This window comes from Chrysemys picta, chromosome 2, assembly GCF_011386835.1.
Source record: "Chrysemys picta bellii isolate R12L10 chromosome 2, ASM1138683v2, whole genome shotgun sequence".
In the NCBI taxonomy this organism is placed as follows: Eukaryota; Metazoa; Chordata; order Testudines; family Emydidae; genus Chrysemys; species Chrysemys picta.
Window position 1 is genome coordinate 26,979,593 of NC_088792.1, and position 14,933 is coordinate 26,994,525.

The 14,933-nt window shown below is 42.1% G+C and overlaps 2 protein-coding genes across 11 annotated transcripts in view; one reads left to right on the forward strand and one right to left on the reverse strand.

Moving 5' to 3' along the window:
- Window positions 1-9,410, forward strand: part of PFKP (phosphofructokinase, platelet) — an 81,376-nt gene extending 71,966 nt beyond the window's left edge. For all 8 annotated transcript variants that reach the window (XM_024100969.3, XM_008162944.4, XM_008162934.4 and 5 more), the window contains 6 exons: window positions 476-640; window positions 1,760-1,821; window positions 4,618-4,729; window positions 6,973-7,072; window positions 7,760-7,865; window positions 8,865-9,410. In XM_024100969.3, coding sequence (XP_023956737.2) covers window positions 476-640; window positions 1,760-1,821; window positions 4,618-4,729; window positions 6,973-7,072; window positions 7,760-7,865; window positions 8,865-9,018 — 699 coding nt within the window. In that variant the 3' untranslated portion in view covers window positions 9,019-9,410. The remainder of the gene's footprint in view (window positions 1-475; window positions 641-1,759; window positions 1,822-4,617; window positions 4,730-6,972; window positions 7,073-7,759; window positions 7,866-8,864) is intronic.
- A 1,896-nt stretch (window positions 9,411-11,306) lies between these two features.
- The window catches only part of PITRM1 (pitrilysin metallopeptidase 1), a 46,415-nt gene continuing 42,788 nt past the window's right edge, over window positions 11,307-14,933 (reverse strand). For all 3 annotated transcript variants that reach the window (XM_005291023.4, XM_065582838.1, XM_065582839.1), the window contains 2 exons: window positions 13,711-13,813; window positions 11,307-11,844 (listed from right to left, as the gene is read on the reverse strand). In XM_005291023.4, coding sequence (XP_005291080.2) covers window positions 11,751-11,844; window positions 13,711-13,813 — 197 coding nt within the window. In that variant the 3' untranslated portion in view covers window positions 11,307-11,750. The remainder of the gene's footprint in view (window positions 11,845-13,710; window positions 13,814-14,933) is intronic.

Here is a 14,933-nt window from a genome sequence, read left to right on the forward strand (position 1 = left end):
AGGAAGTGTACTTAAAACTCCTCAGTATCAAAGGTGATTTCTTCAGTCATGTGCACAATAAAAGTAGAGACTGGCTAAATGTGGATATACACCCAGATCAGAAAGCAAACTCCATTTTTATATCTCTATAAAACTCCAATATAACTACTCCAAAGTTTTAAGAATAAGAATGGGCCACGAGATTAGTTTCTCCTTTAACATTTTCAGAAAGCAGCCAGATGGAAGGATAACACAAGCAAACATGATATTACCAAAACACCCGATTTTGAATATAGTGTCCAAGTGACCTGGAAGAAATATTTTCCTCCAGAATTAACAATTGACATGAGAGTGTGTATGTGCATATATATATATATAGTAATATAGTTCAGTAATCTTATAATTGTGATAAAGAATCACATAATATATGGTAAATATCACAGTTGAGAGCCTGTTCATGTTTGCGTAAGTCCCTAATGTTCTGTGCTTTGGTTAGACATGTGATCGCATCAAACAGTCAGCCAGTGGGACCAAGCGTCGTGTGTTCATCATTGAGACAATGGGTGGCTACTGTGGTTACCTGGCCAATATGGGGGGCCTTGCTGCAGGTGCGGATGCTGCTTATATCTTTGAAGAGAAGTTTGATATTCGAGAACTCCAGGTATGCAGCTCAATCTTACTGAAATAACGTCTCTCATTGTTATATAGACTTTCAAAGTGTTGTCTGTATATAGCATTTAATATGTACATTGTGTTGGTGTAGTTGTTTGGATGCTGTTCCAAAAGGGTATCTTAGCCTGAAGCAATAAGTGGCTACTTTTAAATGCATACGTGACACCTTCACCCCAGAGAATTGGAATATTATGCCAGTGTACATATTTTGTTGTAGTAGAACTTGTAGCCAGACACTCCTCATTCATGACATCAAGCACTGACTGCTGATGACCAAAAATTGAAACATCAAGTCACCACAGCACCATTAGGTAGAACAATTACATATTTATTCTTTTACAATCTGATTATTAGTACATAGTAATTGGATGGAGCTGGAGCAAAATGAAAAGGCAAAAAAAAGGATAAAAGGAAATACTTTTTCACACAATGCATACTTAAAACTGTGGAACTCCTTGCCACAGGGAGTTGTTGACTCCAAGAATTTAATAAGATTAAAAAAAAAAAGAATTGGGTATCAAGAATATCCAGCGTTGTTAGTATTAATGATGACAGATTTTTGGAAGGGATATAAGCCTTCATGCTCCAGGGCCAATCTCTTAACTATCAGAGACCAGGATGAGCCCTAATGGGAGGGGCAGATTATCCCACAGCTGCCTGTTGCTGAGTTCTTACACATTCTTCTGATGCATCTGGTGCTGGCCTTTGTTACAGGTGGGACACTGGATGGGATGGATCGGGGGCCTGATCCAGTCTGGCAATTCCTATGTTGCTATGTAAATAAAGTCCAATAGGTGCTGTGTAAATAAAGTCCAATCAGTGACATGCAAGTGACCTAAAGAGCCTATTGAAATAACACTGTTGTCTAGAGACATGAAGAAGCTAAAAGTTTTTGGTGGGTGTGAAGAAAAGAGGTTAATTTTAAACCAGGACCAGTAGCTTTTAACCCACCCATTAGAATTTGTCCTGGAAGCTGCAGGTCAGTTGGATTTTCACATTACAGAAGGGATTTCTTAAGTATTGCTGTGAACTTGGAATCCTTTATAGAAAGTCTCTTGGTGAAGGAGGCAATGATCATCACATTTGCTTTGTGTGACTCTGTTTCTAGGCTAATGTGGAGCATTTGACCGAAAAGATGAAAACCAGCATCCAGCGTGGTCTAGTGCTGAGGTGAGCAAAGGTCATTTAATTAAACTGCACCATCAAAATGAGTAATGTTTTGCAACCCTCACTGCTATTTAAAACCCATGAACAGGCTCTATGCATCCGAAGAAGTGGGCTATAGTCCACGAAAGCTTATGCTCTAATAAATTTGTTAGTCTCTAAGGTGCCACAAGTCCTCCTGTTCTTCTATTTAGTTAGTTATAGAAGAAAGGATTGTCAGTGGAAGAAAAAGCAGATCTTAGAAGCAGATATAAAATCTGTTAAAATCAAAAGTCCCACACCCATTCCCATTTTAACTCTTCACATCCTGTTAATGATTTGGGTTCTTAGCTTATCCTTCCAAGTGCTGCACAAAGTGTTATAAGGAGGCTGCACAAAGGTCTCATCATTTATTTTACTGAGAGTGAAATTCCCCTCTGTGCACAGGGCCAGCACAAGGCCTATGCAGCTCTGAAGTGGTATTTATCCCTCAGAATACATATAAAGTGGAACACAGGTCCCATGCTGGCCCTCTGCAAATGAGTGAATTCCATCCTCATTCCTTAGACTACATGTTGTATTGGAGAGCATAGCAAGCTAAGCCACGCAACTGAATAAAAATTTCCTGTGTCAATTACAAGTTGACTAGCATTCGCCCTGCTTTAACCTTAGTGCCCTGTGACAATGTTTTTGAACTATTTGTTTGCCCCTTAGGGAGAATTCTGGTCTGTCTTTTGCAAAAGCAGCCAACGGGATGTTATCATCAGCTTTATCTGCCTAATGCCGCAGACAAGCTGGATACTTTAAATTTTTTATGATGCTGTGGCTTGATTTATAGAAAGGTTTCACCATATCTTTACTGGTCCAGACATCATCTCCCTCTGTACCCTCCTATGTGACACCAAAACTTAGTCTCCATTCATTTTATCAATCTACTTTTCAAAACCCTCAACCTCCTCAATCTCAGGCCAAGGCCATGCTCTGTAAGTAAAAAGCAACAGAGGGTCCTGTGGCACCTTTAAGACTAACAGAAGTATTGGGAGCATAAGCTTTTGTGGGTAAGAACCTCACTTCTTCAGATGCAAGTAATGGAAATCTCCAGAGGCAGGTATATATCAGTGTGGAGATAATGAGGTTAGTTCAATCAGGGAGGGTGAGGTGCTCTGCTAGCAGTTGAGGTGTGAACACCAAGGGAGGAGAAACTGCTTCTGTAGTTGGAAAGCCATTCACAGTCTTTTGTTTAATCCTGATCTGATGGTGTCAAATTTGCAAATGAACTGGAGCTCAGCAGTTTCTCTTTGGAGTCTGGTCCTGAAGTTTTTTTGCTGTAAGATGGCTACCTTAACATCTGTTATTGTGTGGCCAGGGAGGTTGAAGTGTTCTCCTACAGGTTTTTGTATATTGCCATTCCTGATATCTGACTTGTGTCCATTTATCCTCTTGCATAGTGACTGTCCAGTTTGGCCAATGTACATAGCAGAGGGGCATTGCTGGCATATATAACATTGGTGGACGTGCAGGTGAATGAGCCGGTGATGTTGTAGATGATCTGGTTAGGTCCTGTGATGGTGTTGCTGGTGTAGATATGTGGGCAGAGTTGGCATCGACTGATTTATACCTGCCTCTGGAGATTTCCATTACTTGCATTTGAAGAAGAGAGGTTCTTACCCACGAAAGCTTATGCTCCCAATACTTCTGTTAGTCTTAAAGGTGCCACAGGACCCTCTGTTGCTTTTTACAGATTCAGACTAACACGGCTACCCCTCTGATACTTGACGCTCTGTAAGTAGAAGTTCAAGAAGGTTCAGTTACTGTCCTGCAGGTTAACCCTTTGGAACTCTTCCATAAGTGAACACAACCTATCATAGTTCTGAAGTTGCAAGGAAAGCCTGTAAATAACTCTCATGACACATGTAGTTATCAGGTACTGGACATTTTGCAACAAAAGGGTTCTAGAGTTTCTCAGGCAGTTGCTGATCAGCATGGCATATGATGGGAACAAGTGAGAATTTATAAAATCTACTAGTCTGAAATCCAGAGTCTCCATAATTTCGTCTGTAACTATTATTGTTTAAGGTCTGATACTGGAGCAAATGCCCTCTTTAGCCTACCGGTTTGGCAAAAACCTTTTCTTCTTGGCCTTATCTTGTCTAGGAAAAACAGGGTGTTTTAAAACACGTTCACTAATATCACGTGTCAAAATCCTAGTGTAGATAAGACTAACAAGGGTTAACATTCAAAATTGCCTTGTCTACACAAGGGCTGTAACAAACATGTTTAAAAATCACACCTTTCTTCCTAGTGTGCCCAGCCTTTGTCAGTCTGTGACCTCCACCTCTTTCAGGGGCATCGCTTTTCAGCCTCCGTGGCAATAATCAGTTATAAAAGGAAATCGCCCAATGCATTCACCTACCCACTTCTCCTAGTTCAGATATGCTCAGACATTAAAAAGAACAAGTGACGGGGAGGGAACCTCAAGTTTGCATAGCCTAGGGCATCAGCTGTGTGTTGGAGAACAGGTTACAGTTAGCAGCTGCTCAGATCCCTGTAGTAATACAGGAAGCTCAGACATTCAAAGTATTGGTTTGTGGCAGAGACACAACCGTATGTAAAACAAACCTGTGGGAGAGTTGGAGAGGGAGGAAGGTGAAAATACACATGACTTGCCACTCGTTTGAGGGCAAGAGGATAACAGAGTTGTCAGGGGTGCGACATGTCGCCTCCATCAGTGACTGTGCCTCTGTAAAGAAGTCTGGTAGTTAATAATGTGGATTTTAACTGGCCTGACAGTGTTGTTGTGGGATTGTTTTTGTCTTGTTATAGGAATGAGAACAGCAATGAGAATTACACAACTGACTTTATCTACCAGCTATATTCTGAGGAAGGAAAAGGCGTGTTCGATTGCAGAAAGAATGTATTGGGCCACATGCAGCAGGTAAATAAAGTTACGAACTTTCCTCTGTATACAGCAGCAGGATTAATTTAGTGTGTGTGAACTGCCGTCACCATTCCAGGATTATGCACAAGTGGTTCTTCTTGCATCTATACCCTTTAGACCGGTGGTGGTCCTTCTTGCATCTATACCCTTTAGACCGGTGGTGGGCAACCTGCGGCCCGCGGCCTGCACGTGGGTAATCTGGGTAATCTGCTGGCAGACCGCGAGACGGTTTGTTTCCATTTGCATGGTTGCCTGCAGCTCCCAGTGGCCGTGGTTCACCGTTCCTGGCCAATGGGAGTTGCATGTTGCCCACCACTGCTTTAGACAAAATGAATGTTACTAAGGGTTTCCTCCATTGTTACTATCAACTCCTCACCCATTTTGGGGTGTTGGAAGGGGAGTAGAAGAGGGGTAATTTAGTTTTGCAGAAGGAAATTGCAGCAGATTCCCTCTTTTACCGTGTCACCTTTTTTGTTCCCCCCCATCCCTATTTTTAAAAAAGGGTGCTGTTATTTTTTAGTAGCTCACTCACTGCCTCTTACAAGACCTCCCTGCAGCTGCCAGTGCAGGAGCATCTCATCCCTGGAAGAGAAATTAGGTTCCTATAGAACATTTGTGCTCATTGTTCACTTTTTCCTTTTGGAGGAGAGGGGAAATAGTCATCCTGTTAATCTTCACTATGATTGGCTTTGCCCTGTACAGAACTCCTAGCTAGTGCATCCCACACACCCAGATGGGGCACTAGTCAGCCAATAGCAGTATGAGAGTGCATAAGGGCACAAGGATAAGCAACTAGGAAATTTACAATGGGAAGCAGGGCAGGTCTAGGGGAAAGAGTGTTTAATATGAGACCCTGGGTCCCTTTCTAGTAGTGACTGAATATCTACTGGTTCATATGAACCATAACGTTTTAATTCCAGCTTTAAAGCTTCATATTTTGTTTGAAGTCTTAACCCTGTGCCAAAATTATACAACAGCTTCCCTGCCTTGTATCTAAGTACATTATATATTTGATATACTAACACTGTTCCCGCTTGTTTGTAGTGTATTTAGAACTAAATGCTAAGAATTTCAGTAAATGCACCCAAAACAGGTTATACATAGAAAACAGTAGAATCTGCTTTCACCTGAGGAGCATATAGTTAGATCCAGTTAAGAGCCCTGTTTTGACAGCTGGAATAAAAGCGAATAACTGTACCTTTTGTATTTTGTCAAGTTCTACGTTCCCATAGACCAGGGATTGGCAACCTTTGGCACGCGGCCCGTCAGGGAAATCCGTTGGCGGGCCAGGCCGGTTTGTTTACCTGCAGCGTCTGCAGGTTTGGCCGATCGCAACTTCCACTGGCCGCGGTTCGCTGTTCCAGGCCCATGGGGGTTGCGGAAAGTGGCACAGACCGAAGGATGTGCTGGCCGACGCTTCTCGCAGCCCCCACTGGCCTGGAACAGCAAACTGCAGCCAGTGGGAGCCGCGATCAGCCGAACCTGCAGCCGCTGAGGGTAAACCAACCGGCCCGGCCCGCTAGCAGATTTCCCTGACGGGCCGCGTCAAAGGTTGCTGATCCCTGCCAAAGACGATCTAAAGCCCCTAGTGTCTGCTTGTCAACAGTGTTATAGATGCACCCACGTAGTAGCGGCTAGAGGTCTCTTGATTACAGCCTCCGCCCTGTGATGCAACAGTGCCAGCGCCCCTGAAGCACTGGCCTGGCCTGTTTGCTCGCTCCCTCGCCAGTTCTTTATTCTGTCCTTTATTTGCTTCTCTCCTTGTGTGCATATTGCTTTTCCAGCTCTCTCTCTACTGCTGGAAGTTGTATTGTGCCATGTTACTCCAGTAGCAAACATCCTTCAGGCAGTGCTCTATAGAAGCACCTCACAGCAATGAGGTAGAAAGTACGTGCAAATAAGCACTCTGCTGAAGGGGAGAAGCGGGGGGTTAACTAAGTCCCATTGACTTTAATGGGAATTAAGCATGTCTTTATGCACGGATTGTGGAATTGGAGCTAGTATCTCAAACTGTCCAGGCAAAGTCCCCTCAAGACTTCCACATTGGGAATACTGGGGCTAAGGTAAAGCACTGGGGTGTGTTTAAAAAAAATGGGGGGAAAGGAGGGAAGGAAAGAGGAGGCTGAAAGAGGCACAGCAGCCCTAGAACAGAGATGATTGGTGCAATGGAAAAACAAGAATAATGCTCCTGGTTGGTGCAAAATTGCAACTAATCTCTAATTACATTTAAACTTTGACAGGGTGGAGCACCTTCCCCATTTGACAGGAACTTTGGGACAAAAATCTCTGCAAAAGCTATACAGTGGATCTCAAAGAAACTGAGAGAAACATACCGAAGAGGTGCAGAAATATTTATGGCTATTTACCATCTCTCTCTTCCTTTTGTGTTAACTCCAGAAAAGCCAACCTCTCTAGCCTTTCAACACGTTTGAGGAGTCTTTAAATACAGTAATGGAAGAATGTAGTTCTTCCTGTCTTACCAACTTCCCCAGGCTTTGTTATAGAATATTGTTAATGTGTTTCTAGGTGGCAGTGACAAGAAAATGGCTCCTGAAGAGAGTTTGATACCTTAAACAAGGATTGTTTTTCTATGATTTGCTAGCCTAACTAGTTTTTTTTTAATGCATATAGAAATGGATAGTTTTATAGTTACATGTATTCTTCCTTTTTTCGTTTTGTTTCTTGGTGGCTGCATGGGACACAGATGAAGGTAATATGACTTCTTTAGGATTTATTTCATCAGCTTCATGAAGCAATAGTGACTATAATAAATCTAATTTTAAATTGGAAGTTAAGTACATTGCATCTTTACTGCTTAATCATTATAACTAATAAACCACAACACAGTGGAGGTTTCCCCTAACACTGTTAAACAACTAATGCAGATGCTATAGTTTACTTTAAAACTTCAGTAACAACAAAATTAAGAATCTTACCAGAACTTCACTCCTACATCCATTTGTTTATTACAAGAAAAGGGGTAATTCTCCCCCAAAGAAAATAACATTGCGTTGTTATTGTTTATAGGAAAAGTGTTTGCCAACACCGAAGACTCAGTTTGTTTGCTAGGTATGCGCAGACGCAATCTTCTTTTCCAACCTGTGGTTGAGCTTAAGGATCAAGCAGATTTTGTGTAAGTGAAGGCAGCTCTGTGGGACCAGATGAGTACAACTTCCAGTCCTCCTTTTTCATCCCTCCTGCCCTGCTCCACGTCAGGCACTAACTTCACCAGATAGCCCCAACCTACCTTTCAACATTGCCTCCTGCTGTTGCTAGGCCTATGATGGTGGCCTTGGACCATCCCCTCATCTACTTTTCCCACAAGCAACTGCATGTTTTCTCCAGGCTGCCCCTTTTGCTTGAGAAGAGCTCCCTGTGAGAATTCAAAGCTAATGCTGTATCTTCTTAAATCCCTCCTCACAACCTGTCTTTGCTGCAATGCCTGCAAATCACTGTCTGGTATTGTTTAGAGTGGCAACCCCTTGTGCCTAGTGAGACCAGTGTTACAACTAATTTATGCATACTCAGCCACCTCTCTTAGCATCTTGTTCTCCCCAACCCTCTCCCATCTGGCTTTTTATGAACCTGTTGGATTTTGTTTAATTGTTAGCCTGAGTTCTCTGGAATAGGGATTATCTTTGCGCAGGGCCTAGTGTAATGAGGTCCTTATGTCTTGCTGCAATAGAAATAATAAATTGCTTAGAGTTTGCTGAGATGGGAGGGTTAGGTGGCAAAATAGCAAGATGGGGAGGAGATTGAATTCATGCATGTTTTAAGGCTAGCTGGAGATGTACTTGGAGGTCAAGATAATCATTTACTGTCTGCCACAACCTCTCTCCAAAAAATTGTTAAACTAAAAAGCAAATGCATCCAACTAGTAACTTAATTTTCTACGTTCCTGTCAATGAGCATAGATGGCAGCATTACTCTCACAAAAATGAACCTAAGAATCATTGAATGCAGCAGAGTTGGTCATTAATATATGCTGATAAGAACTGCCCTTATAAAACTGCTTATAATTTGAATGAAGCCAACTTTAATAGTGAATTTGGTTCTTAGGGATAACGTCAATGGAATCGTTTACACAGAATAGCTTTGACTTTTTTTCCCCCCCTCCCCATCTTCTGCACAGGCACAGAATTCCTAAGGAACAGTGGTGGCTGAAACTTCGACCTCTGATGAAAATTCTGGCCAAATACAAGACTAGCTATGATGTTTCAGATTCAGGTCAACTAGAGCATGTAGCTAGGCACAGCCCAAAAGAAGCAGATACTGGAGCTATCTAAGAAGAGACCATTATTTTAGATAAAGTTGTAATAGACCTACGTTGTGCGTAACAATGCTTTAGAATATTCATTACAGCTTTGTTTGTAACATTTAAATTATTGTACCAGCACTTTATGTGAATTCAGACATGCAAACATCACACAAGTTCCTTGCCCAGTATTATCCTAGGTTTAAAGCAAACCCTAGCATCTAACTTACAAAATACCAGTAACTGGCCTGATCCTTAAGTTTAACACAATTCTATGCACTCAGTGTGATAAGTCATTCATCTAGCGCACTTTATCTCAGAGATAGAGTCTATACTCAGAATATATGTAGAAGGCTAGTTTTGTGTCAAGTTACAGAGTGAATTTATGTATCCAAAGTGGAATAAAAGAATTGTTGCAAACCACCTGTGTGACTTTAAGTTGTCTAAAAACTAACAAATTACAACTGACGACAGGAGAACACCACTGTTGAAAGTAGGAGCAATTTTTATTTGCATTCTAAAAAGGAGGCAAATAACTGCTCTTTCTCCACTTGTAGAACAGGGGGAGGGATTAAGAGCAGGGCATCTGCAGATTTTTCTGTACTGCATCTGCACAATGAAGCTGCATTAATTTGAACTACCCTACACACCTCCCCCCAGAGAGGAAGTAACACACCAAAAATTACTATTAAATGCAATACTAAAGCTGTTAACCCTGTGAAGATGGCTGTTAACCTAAAGGACACACACAGGAGGTTATGTCTACATGGCAGCTGGGAGATGCGATTCCCAGCTCATGCTAGCTTGGCCCCAGCTAGTGTGCTAAAAATAGCAGTGTGGCCATCGTGAAATGGCTGGTGGCTCAAGCTACCCACCCAAGTTGGATTCTGCCTGACTCTGAGGATGTACTCAAGCAGCTAGCCTGAACCACGATGACCACACAGCCTTTATTAGGTGCTAGAGCCAACCTCGTGCATGCAAGTTTAACTGAGCTGGGAATTACACCTTTCAAGCTGCTGTGTAGATGTACCTAAGGCAGGGGTGAAAGTAGAAATAGGGACTTACCAGTACGGGGCTGGGTTGGAGCCGGCTCTGGCCCCCGAAAGGGGCGGGGCCTTGGGCGGAAGGGGCAGGGATGGGGGGGGTCAGAGCCCACCCTGTACCATAAGTGCCCTCCCCCTCCCCCGCTGGGGTAGCAGCGGCAGCCGGTGGCTCCGGCAGCAGTTTAAAGGGCCCAGGGCTCGGCTGCTGCTACCACCCCGGGCCCTTTAAATAGCCCCCGGAGCCTTGGGGTACCGGCGGCGGGTCTCCAGTGGTTATTTAAAGGGCCCAGGGCAGTAAAGGCAGCGGGAGCCCCGGCCCTTTAAATAACCCCCGGAGCCCTGCTGCCGCTACCCCAAGGCTCCAACAGCAGGGCTCTGGCAGCAATTTAAAGGGAGCTCTGTGAGCCCCAGGCCCTTTAAATTGCCGCCTGGGGAAGCCAGGCTGCCTCGGTAAGCTGTATCGGGGCGTACCAGCTTACTTTCACCTCTGCCTTAGGGTAAGACTACACTGCAGCAGGAAGCATGTCTCCCAGTGTGGAGAGACAGACTCACATTAACTTCACGAGATCGATCACACTAAAAATAGTGTGGCTGTAGCTGCTCTGGCAGAGGCTCAGGCTAGCCACCTGAGTCCAAAACTGGCTGGCTAGCCTGAGCTGCACTGTCCACACTCTTATGTTTAGCATGCTAGCTCCAGTGAAACAAGTCTGTCGACCCATGCTGAGAGGCTCACTCCAAGCTGCAGTGTAGACATACCCACAGAAGTCATGCTAACTAACCTCAGCTTCTCTCAGACAATAGGAAAACCCTCAATCACACCCAGGACCAAGGACTGTTTTCTGTGATCAGCTGAAACATGTGAAACCAGGTTATAATCACGACGGTTAAGTTACGTTGACACAGCAGTTTTTTCTCCACAACACAATTGTGGCTGTCTCAACATTTTAGCTGTGGAACCTTAGCCAAAAGGTAAACAAAGGACAAAAACAGCACCCTGAGAATTCCATTCACTACTCGGAGGACGAACAACTGGCTCAGGGTCACACAGGTAGGAGCTCCATCAAAATAGCCCTGTTATGAATAAAACCACCTTTTCCCCTTCCTGTAGCTATCAATTATTAGCCATGCGTTGTATAGAGGACATGTTTTGATCCAACACTGCCACTCTATCATTAAAAACGTAAGTTGTAGTGTAGACACAACACAATGTAACAAGAACAGTTATGCGCAACTTATGGAAAACTCAACACACTAGGAAAGACTTATGAAGTACCAGTGTAGGTGTAACAAATCTGTTTATGCCCAACAGTGGAGGTTTAAAAATACAGATATTGTAAGAAAACATGATTTAAGCTAAACACATTTTAAAATTCAAGTCTTAGCATGGCTTTTAAAAAATAATTTGTATATTTAGAAGTTATTAAAATCCATATTTTTGTGCCACAGCAGTTAATGCTTATGGAGGAACTGAAGAGTTGCTTTAGCCATAGATGAACTAATAGTTTTCATTCTTAAATACAATGCAGTTGTAGAGATAAACCTTCTTTGGCAGAGTTAATTTCTTTGAGGAAAGAGCTGAGTGGCTTGTTGCATGCAGAGTAAAGAAGTTGTAATGACCTTTCACTTGGACCTTTGCAGGAAAATTAAAAATTCTAATGTGCCTTAGTCACTTATGAATTGGATTGTTTTATTTCTCTTAAGTCATTTTCAGTAACAAATGTTATCGTTTGACCCAGGATGGATCTTTGGCAATGTGCGGATTCTCTGGGCCTAGTACAGCCAGTCCTCGGGTGCTCTTCCCACTTGCAAGGTATCTGCAAGAGAGACATATTATGAAAAGCCACCACATAACTGTTGAAGTGTAAGTCACATTATACTCATTCTGAAAGCAGCCTGACACATTCCAATGAAACCTTTCACCTTTACAGTACCTTCGCACAACCAATGTCAAATATTTGCATTAGGGTTACCCTGTACCATTATGCCTAGTTTTAAAACTGATCGGTTTGAGCTAGTCAACTTTTGTTTTGAAGTATCTGGAAAAAAAAAAAATCGGTAAGGTGTTTGTTTCTCCTTTCCCCCATAGTTAGCGCAGGTCCTCATATTTTTCAGCTCGGTGCTGAACCTAAGCAACAGAAAACAGGGGAACAGATGGGCAATGCCAGTTTTACTTGACATACTCTACCACCTCTTTTGCCCATGTGAGTATCTCTCCATTTCTCCCAGATTGAACTCTAACACACTTTAGCCAAGACAAAGAATAATCGCTTACTTACTGTAACTGGTTCTTCAAGACCCTATGCCCTTTCAGCTGTGTGTTTCTCCCCAACCTCACTTGGGGCAACTAACTTAATATGACGGGACTGGTGAGAACAATACAAAAAAAAAAAAAAAAAAGAGGTGCACACTTGATAGCAGAGCAAAGGGCTACTCCAAAGAGCACACAAGGGCAGGATGTCACTTTCTTAAAAGGAAATAACATTCTAGCCCATTAACAGCATGAACACTAGTCAAACTGGTGAAGATGATTTACGCCTCCCTGCTTAAGAGGCACTGGGCACAGCAGTCCCTTGAGATTCAACATCCCTCAATTGTAAACAAAACATTTAATCTTTTAAAGGGACTGTATGTTTCTATGAATAAGAATGAGAGTGGCAGTTAAACTGCATGGGGTAAAAGTTGCAAAGACACTAATTACACAATAGTAGGAAGAAACTTTCCTGTGATACACACTCCCCCCAGCAGGTATTCAGAGAAAGGTGAAAACATTGGATACCTATTGGAGACAAGATCCCAGTCCAGGTGGCCCATTGACCTGATGCAATATATAATTCAGTATGGTTTAGTATACAATTTTATACCAGTGATTTGCAACCAGAGGTACATGTACGCAGCGCCCTTCCAGGGAATACATCGACTCCTCATCTAGATATTTGCCTAGTTTTACAACAGGCTACATAAAAAGCACTAGCAAAGTCAGTACAAACTAAAATTTCATACAGACAACTTGTCTAGACTGCTCTATATGCTATACACTGAACTCTAAGTACAGTATTTATATTCCAAACTATTTATTTTATAATTTATATAGTAAAAATTAGAAAGCAAGCAATTTTTCAGTAATAGTGTGCTGTGACACTCTTGTATTTTTATGTCTGATTTTTGTAAGCAAGTAGTAGTTAAGTGAGGCATAACTTGGGGGTATGAAAGACAAATCAGACTCCTGAAAGGGGTGAAGCAGTCTGGAAAGGTTTTGAACCACTGATTTAGACACCTATAAGCAGGCAAAAAATGGTAGAACTGAGTCTAGAAAAGCAAATTCAAAACAAAAAGGACTAAATCTGGAACCATCTTGTTTGAGCTGAAAAAATAAACAAACCGTTTCTGATCCAGTCAGAAGCAGAACAGCAATCTCAGCAAATTAAGAACTTCAACAGAGTTCACAAACAAATTAAAATGTTGACTAAAAAGCTAAATGGAAAACGGCAATACTCCTTTCACAGGCACAGTGATGATATGAATGCAGGTACAGAAAAACAATTACATCACAGTGGTCAGAGGTCATGAGAAATGTAATAATTCAAACCTTTACCAGCTATTTTACATCAGACCGATTTTAATCTGAAATTCTTACAAGGGATCCGGGTTCACTTGCATTTCAAAAATGAGCACAGACTCACTTGTTTGCCACATCAATAAGGTGATCTCTGCTGACAGCAAAAAGCTGCTCCCTGTGTCTCTGCTTCATCTCATCGGAGATACCATTCAAAAAATGATTCATCCCTAAAAGGGAAAATGTGACTTGGTAAGTGTACGGAGTCTTAGGTATCGAAGGATAAATGCACAGAGTACCCCAAAGCAGGATAGGTTGGGAGAGGAATGAATACAGTCTGCAGCTAGTTAATAGCTAAACAATTCTACGCTCGTCATAAAAAGTACAGTACGAACTTCTAATTGTTAACCACTGTCAAGGCTAGAGATGAGCAGAGAATGGACGTTCCATTTTGTGGAGAATTTAAAAAAAAATGTTTTGACAAAATCAAAAAGTTTTGATTTGAACTTATATAATACAAAATGCAAAAAAAATAACCAAAAAGCCATTTGGAAGGAGAAAAAAAATCTAAATTTATTCCCAAAGTGTCAAAATGGGACATTTTGACATTGTCAGAACTTTTTCCCTTTTTTCTCCAAATAGACTTTTGGTGAACTCAGAATGATTTCATGAAGGTTTTGATTTTAGCAACTGTGTTATCCAATGGAAAGCCGTTCTGTCAGAATTTTGCAGCCAGCTTTAGTCAATGCTGCTAAGACAAAGATCTGACCCATCTTTTTTTCTATATACGGTCCACATAATTCTGCAAACAAATGCTTCTATATACTCACAAGAAATCCGGTAACAAGAATCACTTCAGTGATCAAAGAGGTTAAAAATAATCACAGATGGACTTCTTGACACTGCAACTTATGACCCAAAAAGGGGAACATTAAGCAATCACCATACATTTATGGCTCTACAGCTCCATTCAACTGTCTCTTCTCTCCCCTTCTAGCTACTGGGAGGGATTTTAAGGGTATTCTCTTTCCTCTCCTCTAAATTCCATCTCACTGGAGGAGCTAGGAGACAGTCTCATTCATTTCCTCAGTCCTTATGAACATTGCTATTTTCAGTACTTCACGAACTTTGCCTGATACCAGTTGGAGTGTGAGCAGCTCCAGACTAGCCTGTGCACTGCATAGGAGTGCAGATCAAGCACCAAAGGATGAGAATCATTACCCTTTGACAAGCCACCAGCATATGACATTAAAGCATTTTGTTCACATATGAGCACCTGAAAATTGACAGTGCCTAGCCTGTGTTCATTGTTCAAGGTAACAGGCAACAAAAGCCCATGAATGGTGGAAA